The sequence below is a fragment of the Chrysemys picta genome, chromosome 10, assembly GCF_011386835.1.
Source record: "Chrysemys picta bellii isolate R12L10 chromosome 10, ASM1138683v2, whole genome shotgun sequence".
Classification (NCBI taxonomy): domain Eukaryota; kingdom Metazoa; phylum Chordata; order Testudines; family Emydidae; genus Chrysemys; species Chrysemys picta.
This window is the reverse complement of record NC_088800.1, coordinates 65119793-65143251: the sequence shown is the minus strand read 5'-3', so window position 1 is coordinate 65143251 and position 23459 is coordinate 65119793. Positions and strand designations below refer to the sequence as shown.

At 38.2% G+C, this 23459-nt stretch overlaps 1 protein-coding gene across 22 annotated transcripts in view; it reads right to left on the bottom strand.

Annotated features, from left to right (window-relative positions):
* The window catches only part of CLEC16A (C-type lectin domain containing 16A), a 183080-nt gene that overhangs the window by 138327 nt on the left and 21294 nt on the right, over positions 1-23459 (bottom strand). For all 22 annotated transcript variants that reach the window (XM_008172819.4, XM_065558824.1, XM_065558829.1 and 19 more), the window contains 6 exons: positions 22330-22478; positions 20152-20257; positions 17686-17809; positions 16547-16721; positions 14869-14922; positions 8315-8428 (listed from right to left, as the gene is read on the bottom strand). In XM_008172819.4, the coding sequence (XP_008171041.2) occupies positions 8315-8428; positions 14869-14922; positions 16547-16721; positions 17686-17809; positions 20152-20257; positions 22330-22478 (722 nt within the window). The remainder of the gene's footprint in view (positions 1-8314; positions 8429-14868; positions 14923-16546; positions 16722-17685; positions 17810-20151; positions 20258-22329; positions 22479-23459) is intronic.

Here is a 23459-nt window from a genome sequence, read left to right as displayed (position 1 = left end):
TGCATAAACCCAATTCACACAAATTACCAATTATTCCAACTTTAGGATGTTCAACGTAATATTATTCAATTCAGTGCACTCCAGAATGAGAAGCATGAACGTATTCCAAACTGCTGTGCCTTAGATAGGAAATAAATAAGTTCTGGAGAATTACAAATGAAGGCAGCTAAAGGCAAACATATATTGTTATGAACCATTTCCCTTGGCAACAGATGTGCAACACTCCACTTAATAGGCTCATGACCAAGGAAAACACCTTCTCCAGTCACCCAGTGATCTTATTTGCAAAGTCACCACAAAATCATTCTATTGTTTATTTTATGTTAAAAGCAATATTCACCATTTGAGATGTGGGCAAGAAGCCTTAAGATGTCTATGAGTGTAAAGCTATGAAGCATCTCAGGAAATTCACACTCAGCAAAACAAAGCAATTCCAATATTTCATCACACCTAGGCTGCTTTATTTAACCTAACAACATTCCATATAGACAGCAACCTCAATCATCCAATGGCCTAGAGGAACATGGAACTCTTTAAATCATTGGGTGGTCTGTTAGTTAGGGTTACCATACGTCCGGATTTTCCCGGACATGTCCGGCTTTTTGGTCCTCAAATCCCCGTCCGGGGGGAATTGCCAAAAAGCCGAACATGTCTGGGAAAATACTAGTCCCCTGCTTACCTTAGAGCGGCTCCGGCAGGCTGCGAGCTGCAGGCGGACTCCTCCGTGGCGGCGGCGGCTGCTGCTGCTTCCCCCAGACACCTCAGCTTTGTGTAGCTGAAGAGCTGAGCTGCCCGAGCGCTACCGGCTCCACAGTTTGCCAGGCAGCCCCCAGACCTCCAGACCCTGCGCCCCTGGCCGGGCACTTCCCCTCCCGGGCTCTGGCTGCACTGGGGAAGCGCCTGGCCGGGGGCGCAGGGTCTGGAGGCTGCCCGGCAAACTGTGAAGCCGGTAGCGCTCAGGCAGCTGTTTCGCGTGGCTGGGAGGGAGGAGGGGGGATGCGGGGTGCTCAGGGGAAGAGGCGGAGTTGGGGCCGGGCCAGGGAAGGGGTGGGGCCAGGGCCCCGTGGAGTGTCCTCTTTTTTTAAATTTTTAAATATGGTAACCCTACTGTTAGTTGTAGGAGCCAGCCATACAAGGAAGGTCAAAGGACCATGAGCACTGACTTTAAGGCCTGCTGGTCTATTACTCGGATAACTTCCAGCTGGCAGATATCTCAGAATCAGCTTGTAAGGGAGAATTCCGGGAGCAAAGGACTGCTGAGAATGGCTGGTTTTCTTAAGTTTTGCTTGTGTGTGCATTTAAGTTCTGCAAGAACTGAGCTTCAAGAACATTTCATCTAACATCTTCCTCCAGCAGCTCCCCTATCCACTCTTGCTTTGTGCAGCAAGTTTCTGAAATATACTTAATTTAAAACAGGGCTTTAGCCTGCAAATTTAGCAAGAGAGACATCCTTATTTTGAACAAATCAAGGTACATGCTACACAAGATATTGAGAGAGACTATTTCTTAACAGTGAAACAGCACAGCCATGATCAATACACTGGTTCCTTGTTTGTGAGACAAAGATAATCTCATCTAGGGCAGTGGTTCTCAACCAGGGGTCGGGGCCCCTGGGGGGCCACGAGCAGGTTTCAGGGGGTCTGCCAAGCAGGGCTGCAATTAGACTTGCTGGGGCCCAGGGCAGAAAGCCAAAGCCTTGCTGAATGGGGCTGAAGCCCGGGGTTCCAAACTCCGCCACCCGGGGCTGAAGCCAAAGCCTGAGACACTTAGTTTCGCAGGGCCCGCAACTGCCCTGCTTGCTACCCCCTTAATCCTGCCCCTGGCTTTTATATGCAGAAAAAGTTGTTGTGACATAGGTGGGCCATGGAGTTTTTATAGTATGTTGGGGGCGTGGGGGGCTCAAAATGAAAAAGATTGAGAACCCCTGATCTAGGGGGCTGTTCGCATATGCTTGCTAATGGATGTGGTTATTTCCAAACAGCTGATCACATTTGAACAAATGTATGTTCTTATAGAGAGACGCAGAAAACTCAAATCACTGGATTTCCAGTGCTCTATATTCTATATCTTCTGGTGGAGGGAATTCAGTGAGTATTTGTATTTTGAGATTAATACTGAGGGGCAAATCGATTGAGTAAATAATGTACATACTCAAGACTTTTGGCTCAAAGAAAAAATTTCGTAAAAACTGTCCTTTCACTTTTTAAACAAACTGCTGCATAGTTTGTTTCAGAACAACAATAAAAACTGATGACACATCATGAAAAGGATGCCTGGCAAGATCTCTAGCACAATTTGTAGCCCCAAAAGGTTCAAGTAAGGATTTGCAATTTGTAGAGAAAGCTTATTCAAACCTTGCCCAGGTCACCCATTGCTAGTTACCATAATAAGAAATACTTTGGTACGAGAATCCTTCACAATGGCCAAAAAAGGAAAAGAAAAAAAAATGAAGGGAAAAACAAACAGCACTATGAAGCTTTTATATTTTAAACACAAAATTATCTCCCCTTAACCTCTCAAATCTATTTTTACCCTGAGATAGAACTGCAACATAGGAAATTTTAGAAATAACTAGATTTAGAGCCCTATTTATATAAATGAGTTCTTGTTACAAGAGGCATGAAAAATGGAGGAACAAATTAAGTCCTTGTTCTTTTTGGGAACATCTTATAAGATGCAAGTTGCAAGAATCATTTAGTTTATTTTTCCCTTTCCGTTATTTAGTGACTCAGCTATTTCTAGAAGACTGAAACAGTTTTCTTTATAAAGAAAATGTTTAATATATTGCAAGTATATTCTTAATGCCGTGTACTGTGGACTATCAATGTGAATGAAACATGTTGGGACAAGGAGATGAACACTCATCAAGAACATACTATAAAAAGGCCAGTTTCCATGGCCTGTTTAGTCTGGAGAAAAAGAATGGTTAGAAAGAGCTAATATGTAATGTGTGCGGTCAGATACAATAGCTACACACCCTTAATACTTTAAACTCAAGACCAGAGCATAAATTATGTGCCTTCTAAATTAATTTCTCAAGGTTGATACTAATTTTAGGTTAATGTTAATTTACACCTTCAAGTAATTATTTATATATTTGCAGTTTGAGCTTGTGTAACGTGTGCTGGTAAAGCAAGGCAATACCAGTAACTTAGCTTCATATTACGAGAAGGAGAAAGTAGGTTAAACAAAAACTAAGAAATCTAAAACAGGTAGGATTGAGCAACATCCGAACTATACAGGAAACAGATCTCACTGACAGGAAGGAAGGTAAACCTTAACGTGACTATTGTTAAATTGTTTATACTATATTCTCCCTGACTTCACATATTTAACTACAGTCACAAGAAAAACACAGCAAGAGCTTCATTTTAACACTGTCCAATAACAGGAAGTATATAGAAAATAGTTACCTCTACATGTAATTTCTGCTACTCACATCCATTTTCAGAACTTGATACACATTGATATGGGGTGTTTGTTCACTTATACCATATATATGTTTTTAAACAGGCACAGTCGAGACTTCCTGGCATAAGTTTCACTGAACGGTATCTGTATACACAGGATTTGGATACTTAAAGTAAAAACATCTGTTACTGCTGATCTTTTTTGAGCAGTAAACATTATGGGAGTTGTTGTGCATCAATGATAGGGTTACAACGTGTCCGGCCTTCGACCAGAAAGTCCGGCCGAAAAGGCGACCGGAGCAGAGGGAGCGATGGGCTGGGGGGGGGGGGGGGGGGGGAAGAGAAGGAAGGGCGGCTCAAGGGAAGAGACAGAGCAGAGGGGTCCAATTTTCAGACATTAGAAAGTTGCCAACACTAAATCAATGACCTTATCTTTTTGTAGTCACCAACATGTGCTGCTATTTCTATTACAAACCCTGACTTCCAGAAATTAGTACCATAGCAAAGCTGTCAAATGCATTTTGACACAACTTGCGAGACAGGTCTGTTAGCTTTTATGTTACAAGGGTAACTGTTCGTTCCCAAGCTGTCCTCCCCAAGCTATTTTTGTTTTGAAATTGACTCACCTGTGCAGTGCATAGGCAAATCAACATCACCTTATTAGATGGCATCAAAAGCTGCTGACAGCTCGAACAGTATCTGCATGGACTCTACCTGATCTTCATCCATCACTAGGAGATTGTACTTCTTGCATTTGTAGACTTTCAGTTCCATACCCAGCTCTGTATTCAAACTGGCAAGGACCAAGGTGATTGAGGCAACAATTGTCTTACTATAACCTTCTCTGTAATCTTAACCAAAAAAGTAAGAAGCCATATTGGTCAACCATTAGCAAGACCCTCAGCATCAAGTGTTGGTTTCCTGAGCAGAGGATGAACCAGAGCTTCTTAAAAAGAAGCTGGCACCCTACCCTCCCTAATGAAGGTATTAATCTCCACCAGCATTGAATCCAGTACTTTCCTCACTGGCCTTCACTAGCCAAAAAGAACATGGATCCAAAGGGACAGTACTGGGATAGAGTACACACCACTTCTCTAGTTTGAAGATATTGATGGGGCACAAGTCTGACTGCTTTTGTGATAAAGTAGATGCAAACCTCTTACAGACTTCAGTATTCAACACTGCATTGCTTTATCCTCACCTAGGCACCCTTACCACATACCACTGGCTCATATTTATAGCCAGGGTAATTGAGAACAATTTTCAGATTCTATTGAGTCTGATTTTTATATCCACGTGAAATGCCATTCAGTTGATCCAGGACTTCTAGTAAAAACAATGCTAGGGATCCTCAATTTTGAAATACCCAAAATATATGCTTAAAATAGCACACTGGACCCAGACAGTACTTGTGATGCAATTATTTCATCACCATTTTGCCATACATTAGTACCTGGGAAATGTAAGTCTCTGAAGACATTTCAAATACCAAGAGACACAAAACTTTGAACTGAGGTGCGTCTCCAACTTTCAAGATGAAACTTTCCTCTTCTCTTTAGCTTATGGCTGCTTCTCATTATAGTATGTTAAAATACAAACACACAAAGGATATAGGACCTAAAAATATTTTTACGGTAAATCTAAACACAATGCAAGTCTATGGAGACAATATTAGCATTCAAACACGTAGTGTGGAAGACTACAGCATACAGTAAGAAATGAGGAACAGAAATCTGTTGTGACTTACTAAAATTGAGAATTCAAAGTAAAATTTAACACTCAAAGGGGAAGAAAATAGTAAGATAAGCCTGTTCTTCACTCCCAACTCTTCTACAATGTCCCTGCAGACACACAGAGCCCGCCTTCTGGCCATAGATTTCCTAGTAATAAGCTGCTTCTGCATGAAACCCATTTACGGCATACAATAATTACCTGAGGCAAGAAGACCCCATTCCTGAGCAAAGTTTTAATTGATAAATACAAAGAAATATATCACTGCTAATTCTTACCGACAAATTGCACTCAGTGACAGTATCACTCAGTGGGGATACTGGTACTCGGCTACCTAGGAATAGCCCTGGAGAATAACCCCTAAACCAGGAGGCATTGACTAAAACTAACTCTGGGACCCAACCTGAGTCATGCCAGCAAGTGAGTACTATCACAGGTTGACAGAGAAGAGAACACTACATGGTCCTGCCCAACCCTATTCCCAATACATCAGGAACCTCTCAATACCTCTGACCGGCTTTAGCCGGTCAGGACCATACATGAACATAGTTACACATACACCATGTTGTCCGTCTGTTTTCTTGGAACCATGCTGAATACCTGATTGTATACATTCTCTTTACTGGAGGCCTCTTGTCCAGCTTCCCCAATGGGCTATATTCCCTCCTGCTGACAGGTTTTCCATTGGAGATTCCCCCACAGGTTTCCCCAATGAGCTTAATGAAACCCTACCTCCTTGTAAATACTTCCTAGAGTCTGTAGCTGAACCCTCCACAAATTTAGTTTCCCTAACGGGAAGTTTTCCTATTGTCCATTGAAACCTCTTAGCCCCAAAAGCTCAGTTCACTCTCCTACAAGCAAACTTCTATCAGCGAGCACAGAAAGATTTAACATCTGCCCTACTTAACTAATGTGATTAGGTATGACATGACTTCCAGTTTATATGCAGCCGGTTCCTTTTATCTTGGAAGGTAGGAAGTGGCAGCCAAAAAAAAGCACTAACAAAAACCTGCACAAGTAACAATAAAAGTGAACCCAAGCTTGTAGGAAATCCACAAACCTGTCAATGTTAAAACAAACATATGCCAAAACACTCAAACATCAGATACAAGTGCCTTTGCATAATAGCTGTGAACTAGAATAAGTGTAATTTTGCAGACAGACAGAACCCAGCCTCTGACCACAGGTTTCCTAGTAATAAGCTGCTACTGCATGAAACCCATTTATGGCATACAAGTAACACACACAGATACATCCAGTATGTGACAAACAGAATGTCACAGAACTTTGTTAACATGAATAAGAGATTACTTTATCTGGAAGCATTAACTCACAATACTACCATTCCACCCTGCAGTGTCTGTTTAAAAAGAAATCCAATATTAAGAGCAATGTCGGACTACCCCACTTAACTGTGCCCAATAGCCATGGACAAGAATGATCAGCCCACAACAAAGGTCCCCTGATACAATGACACATTAGGAAAGTTCACTTTTGTTAAACCAAGCCTTTTTCAGAGGTTCTTTAAAATATCCTTAAATATGCTAAAAAGCCAAACCTGAAGTTAAATTTGGTGGGCTAAAAATTGTGCGGGGGGGCGAGGCGGAGAAGAGAAGGTTATACCAAGAGAAGTACCCTTCTCCCGACCGGCTCACATACTTAAGCCTTGTCTACACTTGTGGCGGCATGTAGTGTACATGTAGCTACATGCCATGGCGAAAGGCTCTCATGGCAGTGAGGAAAGGCTCCAGCAGCTCCCCCTTCCAGCGTCTTTCACTGCAGCATAGATGTTGGAGGCATTGGTTGGGCATGTAAAGAGCCAAACAGGATATACACCCTATGGTTCTGTCACATCTGTACTCTACTCATATGAGCAGTGCTTCATCACCTACACACTTATTTATATCTATGCTAACTGGGCATTCAGTGTCTATACCACGGGTAGGCAACCTATGGCACAGTGCCAAAGGCGGCACACGCGCGCTAATTTTCAGTGGCACTCACACTGCCTGGGTCCTGGACACCGGTCCGGGGGGCTCTGCATTTTAATTTAATTTAAAATGTTTAAGAAACTTCATTTAAAAAAACCTTATTTACTTTACATACAACAGTTTAGTTATATATTATAGAAAGAGACTTTCTAAAAATGTTAAAATGTATTACTGGCACGCAAAACCTTAAATTAGAGTGAATAAATGAAAACTCGGCCCACCACTTCTGAAAGGTTGCCAACCCCTGATCTGTATCCCACATGTCTCAATAAATGGAGATATAGACTTAGAGGACGTATTTCACTTTTGATATAGGAATTACAGTCTGTTTATATCATGATTTGACTGCCTTAAGAGTAGCTAGTTTTTCTAACGTATGCAAATGCAAGCACACGCTGCAGGGAATTCAGAGATAAGTAACATTGGTAATTTAATCTTTCTTCCTATGTAATAAATAAAAATTACTTTAGATATATTATTCCTTTCTAATGGATATTTAGTTATTTTAAAACATTGCCTGCCGTTTCTACTACAGATCTCACATAACTATTATATTTTTATCTATAATTATGTATATCTGCTTGAAAGTTATGGCTGCTATAGGTTTCAGTTCTCAGAATTTGCTGAATCTAATTCAATGACTGAAAGGGATCTGGGAATCAAAAAACGGAAGAGCATTACTTTCCCTGATGTAACTGGCTGATATATTTTTAGAAATAAAAACAACTGTAGAAGAACTTTCGATACATTACACACCTAATTATAAAACAGTTGACTTAAACATTCACAGAATGAAATCACAGGGTTAATTTTTAAAAACACTGTAATTTGTACCAAATAGCTTGAGTCCATATTGCATTTCCATTTACAATTATGTAATAGGAAAGCTATAGCTTGGCTTCATCTCCAAAACGTGATAAGCCTACATAAAAACTGAAAGATACTATTAATGAAGAGAAGGAAAGATTTAGGGTAATAGAAAAAAACGGAGCAGATGAAGTGCGTCTTAACAGAAAGGTCAATCAGGCTGCAAAATAGTCTCCCACTGAATGCGATAGAAACTCATCAGTACTGTTCTCCTGGTTGGCAAATACTTGTCTGCTTCTGATTACTCCATCCCTTTCTCTCCCTTAAAAAAAAATTATTACAATAAAGACATACAAAAGTTAGTTGACCACTTACTGAACTTCTCTGGATATCTTGCTCAACTTTTGAGGAGAATACTGAAAGGTCTCCATTAAGAATAACCTCAGCCAGCGAGTTCACCAGAGGTGCATAATGTATAATCAGGAAAACCTATTAAGAGGGAGAGGGAGAAAAGAATGTTAGACACATACAATTTTAGACACTGAAGGCATTTTCCCCACCTAATTAAATCCTTCAATTTCTTTATGTTACATAATGTCTAATAAACCCAAACTGGGATATACTTGAGCTATAATTAGTATTCGGTAGGAACACAGACCACAATCCCTTTCTACATCAAATTAATCTCCCTTTCCCTGAATTCCAAGCCTGATTGTCTACTTGGCCAGTGTTCACAAGTTTCCTTTTATCCTCTTCCAGCTAAGCACTATGTATTCCTCCCCATTTATTTTAAGAAACATCAAGATTCTATAGCATTCGCCCACAGTCAACCCATTTCATAAAAATCTGTTATTGGAGAAAGCCAGGACAGTTAAGTGATTGTGATACATTTTATCCATAGGCCTTGTGGTATGGGAACACCTAGCAATATCCCATGCATAATATTTTACAAAAGCATAGCACAAGATTTGCTGGATGATGGAGAAAGCAGTGGGTGAAGTTCTATGGCCTGTGTTTATGATCTAGACTGACATCCTGCACAACAGTCCCTTCTGGCCTAAAGATTTAAGACTTTTCAACAGTGTAAGAACATTTTTCTTAATAGTTGTTTTTCAGCGAGAGGTATCTGGCAAGTCTCAATGTCAAGAGTCAACAGTGTAACGCTGTTGCCAAAAAAAAAAAAAAAAAAGCAATCATCATTCTGGGATATATTAGCAGGAGCATTGTAAGCAAGACACAAGAAGTAATTGTGGGGAGGGAGGGTTGTGAGTTCAATCCTTGATGGGGCCATTTAGGGATCTGGGGCAAAATCAGTACTTGGTCCTGCTAGTGAAGGCAGGGGGCTGGACTCAATGACCTTTCAAGGTCCCTTCCAGTTCTAGGAGATGGGATATCTCCATTAAATTTATTTTATTTTATTTATTTTTCTTGTGTAACTGTCAGGATGGTTAAGCAAAGGAATAAATTGCCTAGAGAGGTTGTGGAGTCTCCATCATTGGAGATGTTTAAGAGCAGGTTAGACAAACACCTGTCAGGAATGGTCTAGTTTTATGATTCTATGTAATGTAGGAATAAGCTCAGTGTAATGTAGGAATAAGGCTCCAACATTTTCAACATTTAAGCACTTAGGTCAGGGGTCGGCAACCTCTGGCACGCGGCTCTCCAGGGTAGGCATCCCTTGCCCGCGCCGCTTCCCGCAGCCCCCATTGGCCTGGGACGGCGAACCTCGGCCAGTGGAAGCTGTGATCGGCCGAACCTGCCGATGCGGCAGGTAAACAAACTGGCCCAGCCCGCCAGGGTGCTTACCCTGGCGAGCCACATGCCAGAGGTTGCCAACCCCTGTGATAGGTGCTACAGAAAAACCTAAAATAAATTCCGCCGTAGTTGTGCTAGGTGAAAGAGACAAAAACAGTTTGAGTCACCAGCACCCTGTGTTCACCGTTTGAACACATCTGCTTACAGAACATGATATTACCAGGCCTTCAAATGGAAATGGGGAACCTTTGACTTCCTATTTTGCAATGATGGGCTAGTACCCATATAAATCCCCTTCAGGATTTCATAGCAATATGCTCTCAAAGATTAACTTTGAGGTACCCAGAAGTAACTCAGGAATGTAAGGCAGTGGCCTACCTACTCACAGGAATGCCCTGACAAACTACATTACAAATGTGCTTTGGGAACAGCAGTGGCTTCCCATCTCCTGCTGGATGCAATTCAAGTTGTTGGTTCTAATTTACAAAGCTGTTCATTATATAGAGTATCTGGTATGCCAGTGGCCATCTCTGTGTATGCAACACTGATGGCAGAAATCACTAAAGTGGTTTTCTTAACAGTTACTTAATGTGTACTCTTCAAAACGAGATTATTTCAGTGGAGGAACCTGGCTGTTCAGCTTCCACTTTGTCAGAGGAGATATTTATTGACCTATAGAGATCTATTTCAGGAATCCTTCATCAAGCCTTTGCTTCACTACAGACCATAGAGATATTAATTAACAACTTAATGGCGATTGAGGAGGTATAGGTTGGGAAGCGGTTTTCTCCTATGTGAGTAGTTCCTATAATCCTGAATTTGTATTGACAGATACTATCACAATGAGAGCATAAAATAAACAGGGATTGCATTTTACAATTTATACTCAAGTCAGATGGACCAAGTTGTAGCACAAGACTGAGACCATACTAATGATATGCAATATAGTAGAACCATAAAGGAAGAGTTTTGCTGCATTAACTACTCAGCATCTTGATATCAACGTGGAAATATACTATTCAAAGTTACGAATAATGTTCTGCCCCTAGATACACACATTTGATTCTCAATGATTAAAAAGAAATCCCTCTTGTCGGCAAAGGTAGCGTCTACACTAAAGCGCTGCAGCTGTGCCACTGTAGCGTTTTAAGAGTAGACAAGCCCCAGATATGATGAAATAGGCCCAATGAGCTGCTGAGCAAAGCTGGGTGACATTTTTTGGATAAATAATTCAATCCTGGATAACTATAGTTTCAGTCAACCCAAATCTATTGCAAATTTGACACAAAAATTGTTTGGGCTAGATTCACAAGAGGGCTTAGATGCCATTCACAAAATGGCTAGAGGACCCAGTGCCTCCTTTATTACCTTCAGCTAAGTAGTTAAAGTGGTTACCTGGAATGTGAGACACCCAGGTTAAATCCCTCCCTCCCCCCCTCGTCTGATGCGAGCAGAGACATGAATTTGGAATCAGAGTTCACAATTCTAAGCAAGGGTAGAAGGGAGTACAGCAAAATAGAGACAATGGATTTCAGGAAGACGGATTTTGGTAAGCTCAGAGAGCTGATAGGTAAGGTCCTATGGGAATCAAGACTGAGGAGAGTTGGCAGTTTTTCAAAGGGATACTATTAAAGGCCCAAAAGCAAGCTATTCTGCTGGGTAGGAAAGATAGAAAATGTGGCAAAAGACCACCTTAGCTTAACCACGAGATCTTGCATGATCTAAAAAATAAAAAGGAGTCATATAAAAAATGGAAACTAGGACAAATTACAAAGGATGAATATAGGCAAACACAGGAACAGAGGGGCAAGATTAGAAAGGCAAAGGCACAAAATGAGCTCAAACTAGCTACAGGAATAAAGGGAAACAAGAAGACTTTTTATCAATACATTAGAAGCAAGAGGAAGACCAAAGACAGGGTAGGCCCACTGCTCAGTGAGGAGGGAGCAACAGTAACAGGAAACTTGCAAATGGCAGAGATGCTTAATGACTTCTTTGTTTCGGTCTTCACCGAGAAGTCTGAAGGAATGCCTAACATAGAGAATGCTAATGGAAGGGGGTAGGTTTAGAAGATAAAATAAAATAAAAAAAGAACAAGTTAAAAATCACTTAGAAAAGTTAGATGCCTGCAAGTCACCAGGGCCTGATGAAATGCATCCTAGAATACTCAAGGAGTTAATAGAGGAGGTATCTGAGCCTCTAGCTATTATCTTTGGAAAATCATGGGAGACAGAAGAGATTCCAGAAGACTGGAAAAGGGCAAATATAGTGCCCATCTGTAAAAAGGGAAATAAAAACAACCCAGAAAACTACAGACCAGTTAGTTTAACTTCTGTGCCAGGGAAGATAATGGAGCAAGTAATTAAGGAAATCGTCTGCAAACACTTGGAAGGTGGTAAGGTGACAGGGAATAGCCAGCATGGATTTGTAAAGAACAAATCATGTCAAACCAAACTGATAGCTTTCTTTGATAGGATAACGAGTCTTGTTGATAAGGGAGAAGCAGTGGATGTGGTATACCTAGACTTTAGCAAGGCATTTGATAGGGTCTCGCATGATATTCTGATCAATAAACTAGGCAAATACAATTTAGATGGGGCTACTATAAGGTGGGTGCATAACTGGCTGGATAACCGTACTCAGAGAGTTGTTATTAATGGTTCCCAATCCTGCTGGAAAGGTATAACAAGTGGGGTTCCGCAGGGGGTCTGTTTTGGGACCGGCTCTGTTCAATATCTTCATCAATGACTTAGATATTGGCACAGAAAGTACGCTTATTAAGTTTGCAGAGGATACTAAACTGGGAGGGATTGCAACTGCTTTGGAAGATAGGGTCACAATTCAAAATGATCTGGACAAATTGGAGAAATGGTCTGAGGTAAACAAGATGAATTGATCTTTATTAAACTTCAAAGTGCTCCACTTAGGAAGGAACAATCAGTTTCACACATACAGAATGGGAAGACACTGTCTAGGAAGGAGTATGGCAGAAAGGGATCTAGGGGTTATAGTGGACCACAAGCTAAATAGGAGTCAACAGTGTGATGCTGTTGCAAAAAAAAAGCAAACATGATTCTGGGATGCATTAACAGGTGTGTTGTGAGCAGGACACGAGAAGTCATTCTTCCGCTCTACTCTGCCCTGGTTAGGCCTCAACTGGAGTATTGTGTCCAGTTCTGGGCACCGCATTTCAAGAAAGATGTGGAGAAATTGAAGAGGGTCCAGAGAAGAGCAACAAGAATGATTAAAGATCTAGAGAACATGACCTATGAAGGAAGGCTGAAAGAATTGGGTTTGTTTAATTTGGAAAAGAGAAGACAGAGAGGACATGATAGCAGTTTTCAGGTATCTAAAAGGGTGTCATAAGGAGGAGGGAGAAAACTTGTTCATCTTGGCCTATATGGATAGAACAAGAAGCAATGGGCTTACACTGCAGCAAGGGAGGTTTAGGTTGGACATTAGGAAAAAGTTCCTAACTGTCAGAGTGGTTAAACACCGGAATAAATTGCCTAGGGAGGTTGTGGAATCTCCATCTCTGGAGATATTTAAGAGTAGGTTAGATAAATGTCTATCAGGGATGGTCTAGACAGTATTTGGTCCTGCCATGAGGGCAGGGGACTGGACTCTATGACCTCTCGAGGTCCCTTCCAGTCCAAGAATCTATGAATCTTCCAGGTGAGTGCCCTAACCACTGGGCTAGAGTCATTCTCAGTTCATACATCCTATCTCTGGCCAATTTTTATTCAAGACATTTAGTTCACCCCAAAATGAAATTTCTCAAATTTTACTTGGCTGGTTTGTGTGGTTTTTTTTGTTTTTAAACGCTTTTCAGAACGGTTAGTGAACTGAAAAAGTATTGACTATCTCTAATGCTGAGTACTTCTCAATACTCCCATTTACATGAGGTAGATTAGAGGGCTCAAAGCACCTCATAAGAGGCATTTAGTGACTTAACAAGACTGATTCCCTTAGTTTCAAGTGATTGCTACTATAAGGTTTCATTTCTGAGGTCACTAAAACTAACTCAAATTGAACTTAGCAGCACTGCAGTGTTTCCTTTCCTGAGGCAACAAAACAGGTGGAAACTGGTTTTTACAATGTCTACAAATCATCATAAAGAAATCAACGTGGGAGGATACCCCCACTTATAAAAAGTCTGACTTTTAAATCGATGAATTCTTAAATAAGTCATTTTAAAATATCACTTCTAGCAGAAATTCAAGTCAATAATATATTTTGACCTAAATGTATATATTTATTTAAGAATGTAAATGTATTGAGCATGTACATGAAGTATGCAGGTAGGCTAATATTTAGCTGACAGAATAAGCTTTTTTCAGTCTCTAGGGTAAACAGCAATAATCCGAAGAACAAAAACAAGCATTTGCCATTTTCAAGAACTTTTATTTAACTATATATTTCACCACTCGCTTAAAAAAATTCCCAATTTAAAAGAAGTTTATGGTGGCACTCTGATCTATTGTAAAGTTACCTAACTAAGATGTATGCAATCCATAATGGCATTTTCAATTGTCAGAAGTTATAGCATCTGCTCAGTATTCAGCCACTCAATTTTTATTTTTGTAAATACAAGAAAGCTGATCACGTTTCATGAGACATAAAACAAAAGCACTCCCTACTTGTAATTAAAGATCCCACAACATTTTGCACAAGAGTAAGAGATTCAAAACCCTAATTTCTGTATGTCCTAGTCAAATTGAAATTTGGAATGCTGTATTCTGCCTGTAGTTGCAGTTGAATACCGTATTCTTCATTTCAGTCCTAAATTGTCGTACAAAGGTGTTATGCAATGTTTAACAGCTGCTGCATTCCACTCAAGAGGTGGCTGCATTAAACTGGTGAGTTAAGGGATTGTTACGTCTCAAAATATCTGCCTTTTACTGGTGTTCTAAAGATTTAATTAGGTAATGTTTGTAAAGTATTCCAAGAACCTCCAAGGAAAGGTACTAGTAAGTAAAGAGTAGTAGTTGGCCCATGTGATGACCAGTGAGCTAATGATTTAAAAAATAAATATACAAGTGTCACTTAAATGTACACACTGCACCTCAAAACTGAGCACAATTCTCTCCAGCTGAAAAATAGCCCCCTAAAACACACAATTTATAATTAAATTACTGAGACCATTACAAACACCACATTGAAATGTGACATACTTGTGAGAGAAGATAGAGAGAAACTTGGAGACTTATTTTTGGACGCTCCCCACCCTATGGAAGAAAGAAAAGAATGCCCAGTTAATTACAGAAAACTAAGGTAATTACACCATTAAATAGAACACAGGCCAACATTTTTAAAAATAGAAGAATGTAAAGTATAAACACTTGATTTATTCATGTGCACTACCTCCCCACTTCCCCCAATGCTACTAAGTTCCAAGGAATATGCTGACATTTTCCAGTGACTTTCCATTTCTTTGGAAAAGGATTTCAGAAGAATGCATTTTTCATTTGCTGCACAATTGAAAATATGGCTGCACATTGTTTTTGAAGCCAAAGCTTCCTGTAATATTTATTTTTACCAGATGCTTAAGTGAGAAGTACATTTTTATCCCTCCAGCATATCCTTACCAGATGGTACTTATGAAATGACAAATTAATAAAAGGAGGCTCTTACAATTTGTTATTCCACAGAATCAATTAAATAAGACCAATAAAAGTTTTACTGGAGTTGTTGACATTCAGTTGTTGGATTCAAGTAGGTAATTCTGGCTTCACAGGCATTTTCTGTCCATAATCAGAACACAATAAATGCTTATAGAATGACAATACTTTAAAATCTCCATTAATATTAGAATAATCTGATTTCTGAAAGAACCACTAGCACCACAGAAAAGAGAACTATTTACAATATTTACAGTCTCTTGTCTGAAGCATGTTGTTTTAAGTCAGAGATATTTGCATATTTTTGCATTATAAGACATGAAAGGAAACATGGCTGAAGCACAAGACTGGAAGTCATAAAATCTGGTCAATACGTACCTCTACCACTAACTCACTGTTTAAAATGAAGATAATTACTTAACCCAGAAGGGGATATGACAGATTAAATTAACATATTAAAAACGCTAAGATCTTTGATGCCAGGCTCCATAGAAATGCCAAGTACGATAAATCTTTGGAGAGGTCACACAATTATGACAAGGATAAAAAATACATGAGGATCACAAGACACATGCAATTACCACGGAGATAGGCACTGTATAAGAACCTGGATTAGAATTTAAGCAAACTTTTCATCTGTTCCATACAGTAGATAGTAAGTCTGATTCTGCTCCTTTTAATCAGTGACATGTTTTAAAAAAAAAAAAAAAAAAAAAAAAACACTGAAATTAGAAAAATCAGACTAGAGGCAAGGTGCATGGATTTGAGAATTTTATAAGTAACAGAGATCCTGTTTTCAATCTTAAAGGTTACTTTTTAAAAAAGCATCTTTCTGATACAATTATATTGGCCTTTTAAAACATATTTCAGAGAAATTTAGGCCCAGACCTGAACTTACCGCTTCTGTCCCTACTGCTAACATTAAATGCTAAACAATGGTTAACAACTACAATTGACTCTAAATGTTTAACAACTACATGGGCCAATGTATGAGAGTCTTTACCTAGGTTCATATATACCTAAAACACATCTCCCGGGCAGTCATCTTTTAATTTAAGAAAAGCAAAGACCTGAATTATTTAAACTGTTTTTCTTGTAAAGTACTTAAATGTAGAGGATATTAATTCTACTTATGGGATACACTTACTGCACAAATTACTGTAAATACTGAGTGGAAATCATTAATTATTAAGACTTAACTAATCACTAAATCATGCAAGCTATTCCTTACCTTATCTTGATTTACTAATGAATACACATAGAGAGGCAGAAACAGCCTATTAAGTAGGTGGTCTGTGAGCACATCATTTAAGAATTCACAATTAATGATGAGGATATCATTAAGATAATGCAAATGATCCAGATGTTCTGCTACCAAATCACTCAATTTGCCTCTATTTCTGTGCCTGAAAGAGACAAAGATTTAGACATAGCTAAGGTAGAAGAACAATCAGAACTCAGTAAGATAATGTATCTGCATCTTTTTTCTGTCTTATTCCAATGCAGACATGCAAGTTACCTCCTGTAACCTCAGAGATTTGACAATCAAAATGAAGCAACTGAAGGAGAGTGTTGTCATTTTAATTTCACAATGCAACATCCAGAGTGATGAGTACAAGATTTCGGTTTTCTGGAGAAGCATAAAAATCTCAGCTGCCACTTTGTACGTGCCTTTTCAGAAGCCAGTCATGAAAGGAAACATTACAATTTTGTTTTCTATTACAAAAGACTATTTAAACATTTTTTTAATCTTAAAGCGAGTAAAACTACTTATATTTCTTCTGTACTGTTCTAACCTAAGTAAAGCTTTAAAAAACTGCTCCATACATACTCAAAGAGCAAATCCAACATGGTGATCATGAGCAACACAGCAGGAATTTTGTAGTTGACAAAATAAGAGGTTCTATACAAGCGACACATCTGCCAGTTATATTGATGGCAATGGTGTTTAGATAATTAAGTACTGAATTAACTTGGAAAGTATTTTTCTAATGATAGTTTTCTGAAAACTATCCTAATGTCCAGCTTTCTGAATGTGAGTACAGATATCTAAAGAGCCTGTGCTTTTAGTCTTATCGTTATGCGAACAGTCCTTTGTATCTTCTGCATAACAATTTAGTTCATTAATAAAGTAAAGTCTATATACTTCAAACCAACTACGATGAGGAATAACAGGTCTCCCAACAAATCATTTATTTACAGGAATGTTAAAATTTATAAATGACTTGACAATATCCTCCTGCAATGATTTCTAACATGATCTTGTAAGAATTACAGACTTCAGGCTGCTTGTTGGTAGGATCATTTCTTGAGAAACTAACTTAGGTTTTTCAATGCATCTGGCAAAAAGAAATAATTGTAGAAGCTTACTCTTCATCAGTCTGCACACAGTTATCCAGTTCTATCACATGGCTCCCAATAAACCAAACAAGGTTGGAGAAGTAGGGGACAGCAGTTTTATCTCGAATGTAGTGCAACATAGGCTGGTTGTCCACTGAAGAGAAGTTTAAAAAAAAAAAATTTCCAAAAGATAAATGTAAAAAAAAAATACAATCAACTTACCATTCTGAATTTTCAGTACATGCTAATTTTTTTTTTAAACTCGCTCATACACACCTGTATGGGTTTATCTTATCCATGAAATAGATGTCTTTTAAAGTTTCATAGGACAACTCTTGAAAGGCTAAATGAGCCTGTTAAAATACTAAGGTTCTTTTTACATTGATCTCAGGATAGTAAGTAAATCTACTGCAGTTCAGAAAACCACACTCTACTCAAGTGAGTTTTCTTTTTAAAAAGACAAAGTGTAAGTATAAACCAATAGTGCTGAAAGCCAAACTTGTTAATAGACTTACATGACACTGCATTAAGGAACACAGGAATCATCAGTGAAGGAAGGGCAAAAAAAAAAAAAAAAGACAACAGGATTAGGAACTGGGATGGTGAGACATCCTCCAAAAGAGTTAAAGAGCTAAAGCAGGAAGCATCTAAACTAAAAGATACAGGTTAGAAGGTGTTAGATCAGAACATTTACAAATGGATAGTCAGAAAATTAGGAAACCTGCGTGTTTGATAGTTGTGTTTTTCAAATTCAACCCTCGTAGCTCTCCAACATTCAACTTAAACTCTAGGCAAGAACATCATAAAACTTTCCTTTTTATTTAGTAAATGTACACAAAGTATGAAGTGCATCATAGTTCACCGTTTCTGTAATAACTGGCTCACACACAGAAGGTTGGGTGTTAGAAGTAGAAAAAATTTGGCATAGATTTTGCTTGCTAAACACCAGAAAGGGCCACACTTTGTACGCAGTGTCCAGATACCAACACAGCTATAAAGCATCTAAAGCAAAAATGCTTTCAGGGTTATCATGTAAATGTTGACACTTACCATCCACATTGCTTCAGTTTCCTTATTCAATACAGATCAAACAAGCAGCTTTTAAAATGTGGAGTAGAATTTTCTCCAGCCTTATGTTTTGTAATCAATCATTACAGTTACTTTAATGTCACATTTGCCATTTTACTTACTCCATTAGCTGGTCTACGTCCAGTAATAGGCACATTCTATCAATTAAACTCTATACCTTTCTCATATACTGCTGAGAGCTAAAACTAATCCAATCATTTTATTATATAGCTATATACATTACAGCTTAAACAGTAAGTTGTTGGAAGTGAACTCTGTGAGAAAAGTGTCATTATGAGGTAAAAAGCATTGTTGTGTTTACTTTGTACCTGAAAGTTCACTAGAAAATAGTAATTTTGACTAGTCATTTTTCAGTCCATGCACAACTACAACATCCATTGATTTATAGCAAGTTTTGCAAGTCAATTTCATATTGGTGTAATGACAATTTATTTCCAAATTAATATTAAATTCCTTTTAGATTTGTAATATAAAAAGCAGTGTAAAAATTGAAATAAAAATTTAATTAAAAAGGCAACTGCCGGATAAAAACCCCTATATGAATGCACATCACCATACAGAGCACTCCAGAGCCTAGGATTACATTTCTGCCTCCAGGCTATGCAAATGAATTTACACAGAACTGCACAAAACAAATTGTTTCTATAATAGAGTGCAAGTTATATATACTTGCTTGCACAAAGAACAACTTATTGTACATCAATAGCTTTTCTCTACTGATGAGTGGACTACCAAATTCCAGAATCACAGTCATAATCCAAAAAAATTAAGGAAATATATATGTTGATTTCTGCCACACAAATTACCATTTCTCTTATTATAAATGTTCAATATGTCAAGAAACTGATATCCTTAACAAGAAACTACTACTTTTTAAAATGGACAGATTAGGACCTCTACTGGCAGTTGAGGTGAATTTCCTTGTGTATTTTATATTGTGTTTCAGAGTATCAGCCGTGTTAGTCTGTAACCGCAAAAAAAAACAGGAGTACTTGTGGCACCTTAGAGGCTAACAAATTTATTTGAGCATAAGCTTTTGTGGGCTACAGCCCGTATGCTCAAATAAATTTGTTAGTCTCTAAGGTGCCACAAGTACTCCTGTTCTTTATATTGTGTTGTCACCCTTTTCTTTATCAAGGAAAATATACTGATGTTTATAAACACACACAGTATTGTGTAAACACTTTGGCTTTAGAGTTGTCTTTTTTAAAGATTTTTAAAAAAATCTATATTTAACACATGTATGTTTGTTAACACATGCATGTTAAGTAATATGCATACAATTAATTCAGCCTTGCATAAATCAGAATCTATGCCTTGTAAATATGCATAGTTTGTAATTGTTAACATTTAACTTTAGTTACACAAAGTATTAGATGTACTAGTCTTCTGATACACTAAACTTACCTTTGTAGACATTTAAAGTTATAGTCCTGACAGCAATTCTGACCATGCTCTCTGGGTGGTTAAAAAATTTAATGGCCTCCGTATACAAGGCAAAATCATTAGTGTGCTGAAATAAAAATACAGCAGGCATTATGTACTATCCTGTCAAACATTCAATACTTTTAGGATTTTGCATGAAAAAAGTTACCCTACTAAGGTAACAAGGCAGAAAAAAAAAATCTAATCTATCGCATGGTCCTATAAATGCGTGCAGATGTAGTCAAACAAAATCTGAATTTCAAACACCCATTAGTTTGCAGGTATATGAGTTTACTACAGGAAGCATGTATTAACTAAAGTTTCACACAACATCTCTGTACTTTTTAAAGAGCTTTGATGCCCTCTTCTGGCAATAATTATTATGTGGATAGAGAGAAAAATAAGTCTAAGGTTGTGTGAAAAGATCACCTCTTAGACCTGCAACTGCACCAAAATAGGTGGGTCTTTTTGCCCACACTGATCCCCACTGACTTCATATGGGATCTGTCTGCATGGATTCAAATGCGGAATTAGGTCTTTAAGCTATCAGGCTTACAATTGAATAAAGTACTGTAGTAAATAGACAAAACTCTAGGTTCTATGAGTTAGCACTACATTTGAAACATCAGAATTCTGAATTAACTTAAGTTTGAAGTTATGTTGCAATACCAAATTCTGTGAGCATTTATAATTCAAATATAGCAGTTGACTCAGACCAAATCAATATTTACTGACTAAAATCCATGAAGTAGTTTGTTTTAATATACACATGCAAACTGCCAATAACTGAAATTTCTGTAAATTTGGATATTCTTTTGCAATTAAATTTGATTAAATTCTTTTAAATGGAGATCTCACATGCAATATTTTAAAAAGCTTTTTAATTTTTTGAAGCAGTGATTTAAAAAGCAAACTATTTTAGTTTCATGTTATTACAACAAAAAGGCAAGACACTGACAGAATCACTAAGAACATTAGCTTCTGCCATCCGTGTTGCAGTGTGTTTATACTTAGGCAATGTCTACACTATGGGCACCACAGCTACAACTTCAAAGCTAATGCAGCTGTAGTGCCGTAGTGTAGACTCACGCTACAGTAATAGAACTCCACCTTCCCAAGCGATGGCAGCTACATTGACTGAAACATTGTTCAGTCAACCTAATCGTGCCTACACCAGAGGTTAGGTTGACAAAGCTACTGCAATGACGGGTGTGGATTTCCCCCCCCCCCCCCCCCCCTTGAGCAAGGCCAGCTCCAGGCACCAGCTTGCCAAGCAGGTGCTTGGGGCGGCCACTCCGGAGAGGGGCGGCACGTCCAGCTATTCGGCGGCAATTCGGCGGACAGTCCCTCACTCCTGCTCGGAGCGAAGGACCTCCCGCCGAATTGCCGCCGCAGATCGCGAACGCGGCTTTTTTTTTTTTTTTTTTTGCACCGCTTGGGGCAGCAAAAACCCTGGAGCTGGCCCTGCCCTTGAGCACCATACCTCTTTTAAGTGTAGACCAGGCCTTCATTTCAGAGGTTGTAGTATTTAATCAAGAAAGCTGGTTGTGGGTTAGGATTAGATGAGGTTATCCTCTACTGTCAATCAGTTTTGGACTACCAATGAATACTTGACTGTGTATTTGTGGACTTTGCTGAAAAACTGCACATTTAAAATCTCACCTTCACTATTTTTTTTTTAAATAATACACACTAATAGCATACCAAGATATTATATGCTAATGCAGTTAACAGTGGGAATTTAGACTTTATTTTATTACAGAAATAAGACATTGCACTCTAATTATTGCCTGTGCAAATAGTATAAAGCTTATAACATCTGTTAATAATTAAATTAAGACCAGTATGAAGAGTGGGAAATACACGAGACAGACATTTAATAGCACAAAAACATTTCCCTACACACTTGCTACAACACACAAAACCTGATCCTGAGATTCTTACTCGGGCACATTGTTACTACAATATAAGTAATTTTAAACTACAAGACAATGGGGCAGGAGCACTCCTCGGAAGAAGCTTGAGTTGAGATAGAGGAGTGCTAAGGCTCATGGGTGAGAGGAGTCTGTCTGGGATCCACCAAAGTTTTGGCCTTAAACTCACTTCTGTATAGACTATAATTAGTAATGTTTTTTACTGTAAATTCTTCCAGACACTTACCTCATTGTAAAAAAAGTGTACAGTGTGATTGTTGAGTTTCAGGGAAAGTGTTTTCAGAAATGAGATATAATATGCCATGATCTCCTCATCAGAAAAGTCAAATTTGTGGACAATGATAGAATTTACATAGTTATTAGAGAGCAAATAATCTGAAATATAAAACCATATCACAAATCACCACAAAGGAAAATCATCATGAAATAGGTTATATATAGGCTTCATAGAATTTAATATTTATTTCTTTATAATTTTGATGGATAATATCAAGGTTTATTTTTGATTTGTATCATTTTAAATGTTCATAGTTGTGAAAACATAAGTTAAGCATTGTTTTGTTTTTAATCGATTTAAATTTTCACACTTGCAGGAAATTATGGAGGATGGCGGGGAGGAATCAGACAATTTAATGACAGTAGACACTGAGATTAAAAAGAAAGTTTCATAACCACTAAAACACAAATTGTCAACATCATGTGTCAAAACACATGAAGTAGATATCCTGAAATCAAACTCTAAGTTTTCAAGCAGCATTTTTCTTATTTTTGCCTCCATAAATGTTGATCACCATCGATGGAAATGGGTTTTGTTTTGGGTGGAGGTGGGAGGGGGGGGGTAAACAATAAAATCACTGTTTACCGACACTTAGCAATACAAATCTAATCCTTCCAAGTCTAATTTTTTTTATATATATAAAATTATACCTGACAATTAAAAGTATTTTGTAAGCGCAACCTTGCAGTAATCAAGTCTCCATTTGACAACTAAATACCCCTATTTTTAAGTTTAACAATGCAAATGGCTACTTCAATTAGCAGTAATATATAGAAGTCATCCTCATTAGCGTCTTGCAAAAGGCTTGGCTCCCAAAGATAGGATTATAATGACAACAGAATACACTTGTCTGTATTATGTTTCTTCTGTACTAGCTACAGCATGCTTAACCAAATCGTAGGCATTACAAATCAAGTATTTATTTAAAATAGCATTTTTCCCTCCATATTATTTACCCTCAAAAGCTTATGCATGGACTCTCTCCTGGCCAATTTTGTTTCTCTTATTTAGCAACAATTTATTTGTTTCTCCCTTCATATGTTTCTAAAGGACCTTAACATTAACATGGTGTTTTGTTT